Here is a 9,301-nt window from a genome sequence, read left to right on the forward strand (position 1 = left end):
GAAACTGAAGCGGTCCAAGTAGCAGTGCCTGAGGGACACAATAGTATATATTTCCCATTTGAGACTTTAAGTGCTTCATATCTGTATACTGATATAGGTAAGAAAGGTAACTTCTTACTAAATTATCGGACGAGCCTCTTACAATGTATTTATTGAGTTATTGCACAAGAATTTTAAGCCTAATAGAATCAAACGCTTTCTCAAAGTCCAGAAATATTTCTATTGTGTGTAGGTTTTGCTAAAAGTTTTAAATTGTTTTATCTTTAGTAGATAGTAGGGCTTTTTCAGTTGACTCGTTTTTCTGGAATACATACTGATGTTCTTTTATAACTTTTTTGTATAAAAACTTGCAATTTTTATATATATGACACGTTTTATAGTTTTTGAAAAAATTGGGCAAAAATTATGGTGGTTTATATATAACATATAGTAGAAACCATGCGCCTCTCTAAGTTTCTCTCCAGCGCAACATCGCGATGATCGTCAGCGTAAACGCCACCGCCAGTGCAGGCGTTAGAAACCATGCGTATAGTAGAAACCACGCGCCTCTCCAAGTTTCTCCCCTGCACAACATCGCGATGAGCGTACACCGCCGCCAGTTTAGGCGTTGGAAACCATGCGCATAGTAAAAACCATGCGCCTCTTCAAGTGTCTCTCCTGCGCAACATCGCGATGAGCGTCACCGCGAATGCCGCCGCCATTGTAGGTGTTAGAAAAAATGCGCCTCTTCAAGTTATTTTCCTGTTCAACATTGCGATGAGCGTCAGCGTGAATGGCGCCACCGTTGTAGGCGTTAGCCACCGCTGCTTTAAACATACAGGGTTTCCTTTAGCAGGAGATAGTGTAAGTTTTTTCGTTTTTTCGTCACGCCAACGAAATGTGGAGTAGTCCACCTGGCACATGATTAGTAGGCTTTTAGTGAATATGCGCTAGAAACAAACATTTCTCAATGCTGTCGGTCAAAGTGATCGGCTCCGCCAATAAAGGCTAATTGCTCTCGAAATTGGGCTGAAATTGAGCCTGGAATAGCCACTGTAAATCAAATATTGGCGCTACGTTGTGGCAGGCGAGAAATGTACAACAGATTTTTATGATATTTGTTGTTCATTTGAACTGTAAAGTCATGTCATGTTTGCTTGAATATGTTGTTTGCCAATAATATAAAAATATTATGGTTATGTTTATTGAATCCAAAGTTGGAGTTGACCCCATTGGACATAAATGAAAATAATATTGCGTAACTTAGCATGCCTTTAGTGATGTAGACTTTTCATGTGATAGCTTCTAATAAATCCCACATTGTTCAATACAAATAATTTACTATTCGTTATCCTCAAACTCATAAGCTTACGGATGCGCCGCAAATTTTTAATGCAAAAGAAAACTTGTGAAACTATAGAGAATAGTGCTAACAAAGAGCGAAAAAATCTTGATATGGCTATGAAGTAATTTCAGAGCTATAACTTTTAACAATGCTTGAGCAATAGAAAATGCCTAGTATTTACCTCAATTCTTACAAAAACACGTGAATTAGATTTGGAAGCTGTTTATTTTGAAGATTGAGGCTAATAAAAGAACAACTTAGTGATTGATTACAACATGATAAATTAATTTTTTCTCTATAACATACACTTTTAGAGTTCATGCTTCCTGGATTTTTGCTTCTTGTTGAATAAAAAAGTATTCGTAATGTAAGACTAGCTGAGAGCTGTGGAAATTGCTTTGAAGGAAAGCTTGTGTTACAGAGTGGTAAATTTAATGAAACAAACTCTTTTTATCTGAGTTGAAAGTCGGGTCTCTTGTTGTGCTTCTCATGTTGTACAAGAAATTGGTTCAACTTGAGAGCACTCGTTCTGTGACACCAGTTTTCTGAGCCTCAAAAATGATGTCATTTATGATTACGAAATAACAGTGACTCAGTTCTTTCCTATTCTACATCCAGTGCTCAAATCCGACACAGAACCATGGCACGACGTTCATATTCTGTCCTCTTCCGGAGAAGGAATACTTTACGACATCTCTCTTATGCTAATTTACGGTATCTTCATATTTTGCTATCTTCTCTACCGTGTCTCGACAAGTTGTTCATGGAGAAGTGCTTTGCCAGCGGAAAGAACTGAGATCCACAAAGACGCAGATGTGGAAGGCGAGTGGGCTGCCGTGGAGGAAATGTGCAATCGTTCCAATAGAAACTTCGCGAACAGTACCCTCGTAGCACGAAGGCTACACAAAAGCTACGGGAAGTTACAGGTTGTTAAGGAACTCTCTCTCGCCTTACGACCAGCTGAAGTCTTCGGCCTGCTCGGTGTTAACGGTGCCGGAAAGACCACAACGTTCCGCATGTTGACTGCCCTTACACCGATGACTTATGGCGAGGCCTTCATGGGAGATGTTGCGTTGTCCAAAGAACCACGGAAGGTGAGGAAATATTTCAGTGTGCCCTGTTACGAGAAATAAACTGGCAAAATACATGTGGCAAAATGCATTGAAAATCAACTGGAAGCATGTAAATTCTTAGTAAAATAGAGATTTGAGCTAGTTAGCTGTGCATTGAAGGCTTGAGCCTCCCCTCAGCAGGTCTGTGATCCGCAGTTGACGCGCAAAACATCTAACAATGTAGATATATGAACCTATATAATTGACTACGCCCATCAATTCAATCTCTCACAACCTTCCACACTAACTTAAGAAGGTATGTAGCTCAAAGCTCGAGAGCAGTTGGTTACGAGCTTTAAACCGCAGGGTTTCGGTGACTCAGAAAGCTAGTATTCAAAAGAACAAGGTCACACTGCTCTGAAACAAATGGCAAATCAATGACTCGCTTTAGTGGACGCTACCCCTCTGCGTTCCTTTCCATTTTGGTGCATTCACCAAGAAAATATCTCAACGCGTCGCGCAAGCGCTTTCGCATCCTTTGGCCCCGTCGCTCAAAAAGCTCGAGGTCTCATGTCTCCAGTTTTCAAAGACCCTGCAACCACCTGGGCTGCCTGCGTGCGGCTTAGAGTCTAGGCAGCGTGTGCTTAGGTGCCTGTTTCAAATGGTTTCCAGATTGCGTGTTGCAGAGAAGGGATCAAAGGTTCGAAATTCTCCTCTCTACCCCACAATGATGGAAACGCTGCCGAGAGTCATAGTATTCTGAATACTTAAAAGCAAAAAAAACACAATATAAACAAAGTATAAACCGTCTCTCAGAAAAGAAACATGATGGGATGCGAAGCAGCAGCGGTGAGCTTAGAGTTGACCCGGCTGAAACGGGCGTCGACGTGGGTGCTGGAAGAACTGTTTGAAGCGATGTTCTGTGTTCTGTGTTGCATTTAAACGAGTAAACATTTCTGTGAAGCACAAATACTTAGTAGGCGCGTTGCGTTTATTTTATGTTTTGTCGCAGTAAAACGAGCCAAAAGAGTGTTTCCACTCGAGAGCGGTCGAGCGTTTCGGGCGGTAATGGAGTTGAAGCGAAAGAGAAATCTGTTTCCAACGGGCGGAGGAACCACACCACCTATGTGTGTTAGGAGGAGCCGATAGCTGTTGCATGTGATGGAGAGAATGACGTCAACGCGCCGCCTCCACTTAATTTATTTGGCATCGTTTCAAGAACTGGGGTGGGGAGAACACCGTGCGGCATGTTGGCAAGAAGACAGGAACAAACAGTGCTAAAGAGCTGCTTGGGCTGGTCAAAGAACTGTTTCGCATATAAAAAAGATTTAGTCAGAACCAGTTTTAAACTGGCCAGCACGATTCGCTTTGGCTAAGCACCACAACACAGCAAATCATGGCTGTTGGCATGTCTACGTCACGATACTTGCACAACGTTTTGCCTGTTTGCTTAATGTGCCGTTTTTCACAACAGCCGGTGTCTGCGTTCTACGGGGGTGAAAACTATAGTTTACACTCCCCATAGAACGCAAGACTGCCCTCGGTAAAACGTGAGTTCTGTATCAGTTTGCGCTTCTGAAGATGGTATATTACCTTCACCCAGCCCACACCACGATACATTGGCTGAACGATGGTGTTAAGGGTAGGCCAGGAAGACACTGTGCCCGCCAGAAGGGTTGAGTAGTGAAGTTGTTGTGAGGTGTTCTGCAGAAGGCAACAGTACAGCAGCAAGACAAGGATGAAGTCCCGTCATACTTAAGAAATAAGTAACAACACTTACGTAGAGCAGCAACCTGGATGTTGGTGTGAAGAGTACGTAGATTCATCTCACACGTGCTAGTAAGCTCTGACATCATAAACATTTACAGGCCCTGTTGGTCTACCACTGTGTCTGTTTATTAAAAAAAACCAAACTGAAATTTCGCTTCGCGCTCGCATAGGCGCCATCCTATTGTGCTGCGAAAGAGGCCGACAACATTCTTTCTGCATCACTGAGAGGATGCGGGTGCGGCAGCAGCTCATAACCTACGGCGAACTCTAGTCGTTATGCACCCTTCTTGTGTTGATTGCAATGTTGTAGGTGGGGAAAATGTAAGTTTCACCTGAATTCTTAGAGTTTCAGGTAAGCTGGTAGAGATCTTTTGCGCGAACCTCACGTATCTCAAGTGCGGTGAGCTAGAGTAATTAGGTCGATGCATGTTCAGTAAGAAAATTGAGCTCGCGACTGAGTAGAATTGGTGCCGGAGTAAAGCTAGTTGATTTGTATACTGTTGTTCATGTGGAAGATTCTATTGCCTTTTTACAGGCATGTCCCTTCCCTTGCTACTTATTTAAATGATCAACGTTCTCTTAATGTTTCTTTTGACATGCTCTGTGATGTTGGCCTTAGGGTTGTTGTTGTTTTTTGTGCTGAACTCCGAAGCATTTGTAGGCGTCGATAAATATCCTGTTTACAAAATATTTGGCCTTATCTGTTAGTAGCTGCTCGGGAAGACTGAAACGATGTAACGTTTGCAGCAGGCAATCCAAGATCACTTTGAAACCCAGTTGCCGTAGCGGTACAACTCAACCCATTTCGAAAATATTGAGTGATTTCTAATAGGTACTGATTTCTCTTGCGAGATTGAGGGCATGGGTTTATTATGCAACGAGCGACAATTTGTCATAAAAGCTGCTTTCTAACGATTGCGTAAGGTCTGGTGGCTTGCCTTTTCTTGGCTTCGCAGGCTGGCAGACGAGGGAAGTGTGAGCATAATAGTGACATCCTTTCTCATGTGTGGCTAAGTGACGACTCTAAGTAACTTTTCCAACGTTCTCTTGTCATTGCCATGAGAAAAAATTCATTTGTCATAAAAACATTTCAGGAAAGCTTCGTCTAAATATCGAGGACTGACAACACCATATCTCTATCAACTGTAGGTGCATAAAGCAAAAGCAGTTTATTTATTTATTTATTTATTTATTTATTTTTGAATATTTATTTATTATATCTACTGTCTCAAATAATGACTGTGATGTATAATCAGGATTTTTGCTGGGTTCCGGACCGCCAGCCAAGATATTATCTCGATCCAAAAGTGTACACGCGTAAAACAAAAGTGTATTTACAGTAAAACGCAAATGCTGATGACGCTTAGCCTAAATTTGAGCTGTCCCACGCAGTCCTTTCTGAAGGCACATATAGATTTTAAGTCTCACTGCGTTTTCGCCTGGCTTCTTCGTCGCCGCTCACTTGGGGCGGTGCGCCTCAGGCTCACTGGTGTCCTCAGCGTGAGTCGGTCCAAGCCATGGGACGGCTTTTTTCCACACCTGCAGCAGTAAGGTTGTGTTAGCTCACCAGCTACCACGCTCATCCAGGCAGCACACCAGCATTGTACCAGCCACCCAAAAAGGCAGCCGAAGCGGCGGCCCCTAGCAGACTGAAACTCGCAGCCCCTCTCGACGGTAGCGGAACAGTGGCACCTTGCGTGAACCCTGAGCCAGTCACCTTAAGCTGGGTCGCAAGCCTCCTCCGTCAGTTGCCCAGGTGTTAGGGACAGCAACTGAATCCAAAGCACACAATCTGGTTCCTGGGCCAGTCACCTAGCCAGAGTCCAGGAACAGAACAGCATGGCGGAGTTCTCCGGATCGGACGTCCAGCCTTGTACTGCCTTTAACGCTGAACGTCGTTCATGGCGATCGCACAGTTTCAGCTTCGTTTTTCTACCCCGCATTAAAATGATACTTAGCAGAAGTGGATAAAATCCTTCAGCACAATGCTGGAAAGTAAAGTTTAACAAAGTACATGATTAAGCAACTCTTTTTGAAATTGCTAAGCGCCAAGGTTATGCAAAGACCCATCAAGATGATTTCGCATTGACAGTCCGCAAAAATGAAAACCTAAAAAGTAAGACTAGCTCTATTAGACGTAATCTTTAGTAGATTGAATCATCGAGCACGGCGTTCGAGTTGAAAGAAATTTGCGTTACAACACTCAAGCCGGTATGAACTATAATCTATGCAGGAGGACGACACCTTTGCAAGTGCACCGATGTTCGAGAGACTACGGCGGTGACACATACGCATGCGAACTAGAAAAGAGCCATTGATAATGGCCCTGAAATATATACTTAGGGCTTTTTGGAACAAATTTTCGCATAGCGAAGTCATATTTGCGGTGAGGCGACCAAACAACCAGCGCATGCATATTCGATGGTTGACTAGGATGTGGGGCTTAATGTCCCAAAACTATCATTTGGTTTCAAGAGACGCCGCAGTGAAGGGCTCCGGGAACTTCGACCATCGGGGTTCTTTTAAAGGGTCATGACATGGTCACCAACAATTCACAGTTTTTGGCAAAAACGAAGGTAGAGGGTCAACTATGCTTCTAGACGTGTGCTTACTGGACAGCGAGACATTATTGTAGCCCAAAATACGCCGTAGAAGTCATGGGCTGTGAACTACGCCCACCGCCAGCAACCGCCACTTTTCATGGCGTGCATGACGTCATAAGCCGAAGAAGGCGTGCCGTCGTGCACTGTAAAACTGCACCTTTCGCATGGGGTGATTGTTGCGAGTGTTCCTTGCCAAGTGGTCCGGACGTGTGAGTAGGTTGCAAGTGTTGCGGTGTGTTTTCACCACCATATGCGGCGACGAATTCGTGTACTTTGCGCATTTTGACTTCGAGTCTATCGCCACCTACTCTAGCGATGAAGACTGCGTTGAACACGGTCTGAAACAAGACTACAATGACCTTATTGTTGTGGCAGACGTTGCAGAGTGGCTTCTGCAATGACAAGTAGCCTTATTTCAAGCGTGTCAGATTGGAAAGCAAACTTGGCACACGGGGATCCTTCAATGCTGCCTTCACGAGCAAGTGTTACTTAGCGCCGTGAAAGCGGCAAAACGTGCAGGTATTTGTTGGCCAGCATTCGTGCATACTCGATTTTGGAAAGTTGAACATAAGAAATAAATGGTCGTTGCAATGCTGCGCGTGGGGACGGTTGTTTTTCATCGTTTGTTGCGTGTGGCTTATGTAAACAATAAACCAAAGCCAACGGCTTGTACGTGCGGTGCTACGGTTACTGACGATATACTTGTAGTGTTCCTACCTAAAAGAAAGGAACAGCATTATAGTCTCAGTATGAAACTGGCGTCCATCTTATTCTGCTTTATTCCAAACTCCATCCTTCTGTTCTTTCCTGCCCCAGCTCTCGTGCTTTTTCTTCTCTTGTCCTAGGGCTCATACAACTTCACCCTTCTCGGTTTCTTTTAGTTACCCCTCCTGGGGTAATATTCAATAACATTTCCAACTAAAGCTCATTCAGCTGATCCACGTTCACCAGTGTACCACAATCTTCAAATGTTCGTTCTGGGGGGCTGCCTTTGTCACAGAGTAAGGACTGCTAAATTTGGCCCTGTCATCTCTTAGTCCTTTCTTTACTAGTACGAGACGGGTGATTTGAATGTGTGGCATGTCTGCTCGATGCCTGTTGTCGAAATTCTTTCGCATTCGTTTTCCGCATCTATCCTCCTGTAATTTTTCTTGCCTCTCCTCGACGATCTTGTTGTTTTCCAAGAGTCCCAACTCACGGTCTGCCTGCAGTGTAGGGGTTTCTCCTAAAGAAGCGTACTGTGGACTGCACCCCAAGCCACTTGTGTAGGATTGATTATGATGTTTCACGGCGGCTTCCAAAGAACATTTCTATCCACCAAAAAACTCATACATATCAATGTACTGTTTCACGTCCCGTATGGCACGTTCTGCCAGCCCATTCGCAGCGGGATTGTAAGGAGCACAGAACGTGATCGATATATGGTGATCCCGAGCCCATCTTGCTAGCTTTTCGCTCTTGAACGCAGGGCGATTGTCGCATACGATTGACCGCGTAGTCCTCAACATGTCTCTTTCGACGAGGGTTATGACGCTACTTGCATCTTCTTTTCCTGCTCGTGCCGCGACCATTCTCGGTCATTCATCTATGGTATGAAAAAAAACTTGCGTTTTCTTGACTCCTTCCCGTTTCTTATTTAATATGGCGAAATCATGGTGACCTACGTCAAAAGGCACGTTCGAGTGGCTAGGTAGTACCATAGCATCCATGGGATGTCGATACTTGACTTTGCGTATTTGACACACATGGCACGAATGAACGTACTGACTGACGTCTTTCTTCATGTGAGGCCATGTACATCTCTTGACCAATTTGTTGTAGGTGTGCTGAAATCCGTCCTGTTTTTCAGTTTCTGGGCTGTCGTGGCACAAATTAAGGACTCTGGAAAAAAGTGTTGGGGGATTCGATATCGACCTTCAGTGTTCGGAGCCTTTCCTCAGCTTCACTTTATCCATTTCTTCGGATTGTTCTGTGTTACTTTGTACCATCAAATTTGATAGAGCATCTGCATTAGTTAAAAGTGGTCCTGGCGGTGCGAAATGGTAAAGTCATTTTGCGGCAAGCTTTTCTCCCATCTAGCAATACGTCCTTTAGTTTGGGTCATATTCAAGAGATGCGTGAGGGCCTGGTGTTCGGTGAACAAAGTGAACTTCGTACCTTCCGGGTACGTACATATATACTCAATGGCCTTCAGAACGGCCAGGGCTTCCTTTTCCGTAGTAGTGTAGTTTATTCCAGATGGCTTGAACGTGTAACTGTAGTAACCTACTATGTGTCGCTTTTCTCGGCTGGATGCCTCACTACAATTTTGATAAAAGACTACACGAGTCTCATAATAAGAGGTGTCAGTGTTCAATTGAATGGGTAAAGTGAAGTCTGGTAGGTATAGGAAAGGATCAGAAGAAATTGTGTGCACCAATATATGATACACTCTCTCACATTCGTCTCTTTATTCAAAGGGAACGTCTTTCTGTGTTAAACGTGTGAGATATCTAGTTCTGAAAGCAAAGTCCTTAATGAACTATTAGAAACGTCCTGTCCATCCCAAATAC

The 9,301-nt window shown here is 43.9% G+C and overlaps 1 protein-coding gene across 1 annotated transcript in view; it reads left to right on the forward strand.

The window, feature by feature from the left end:
* LOC119172568 (phospholipid-transporting ATPase ABCA3) overlaps positions 1-9,301 on the forward strand; it is a 451,578-nt gene that overhangs the window by 358,747 nt on the left and 83,530 nt on the right. Inside the window, exon 12 of the mRNA XM_075893215.1 lies at positions 1,943-2,418. Coding sequence (XP_075749330.1) covers positions 1,943-2,418 — 476 coding nt within the window. The remainder of the gene's footprint in view (positions 1-1,942; positions 2,419-9,301) is intronic.

The sequence above is a fragment of the Rhipicephalus microplus genome, chromosome 4 (assembly GCF_043290135.1).
Source record: "Rhipicephalus microplus isolate Deutch F79 chromosome 4, USDA_Rmic, whole genome shotgun sequence".
Classification (NCBI taxonomy): domain Eukaryota; kingdom Metazoa; phylum Arthropoda; class Arachnida; order Ixodida; family Ixodidae; genus Rhipicephalus; species Rhipicephalus microplus.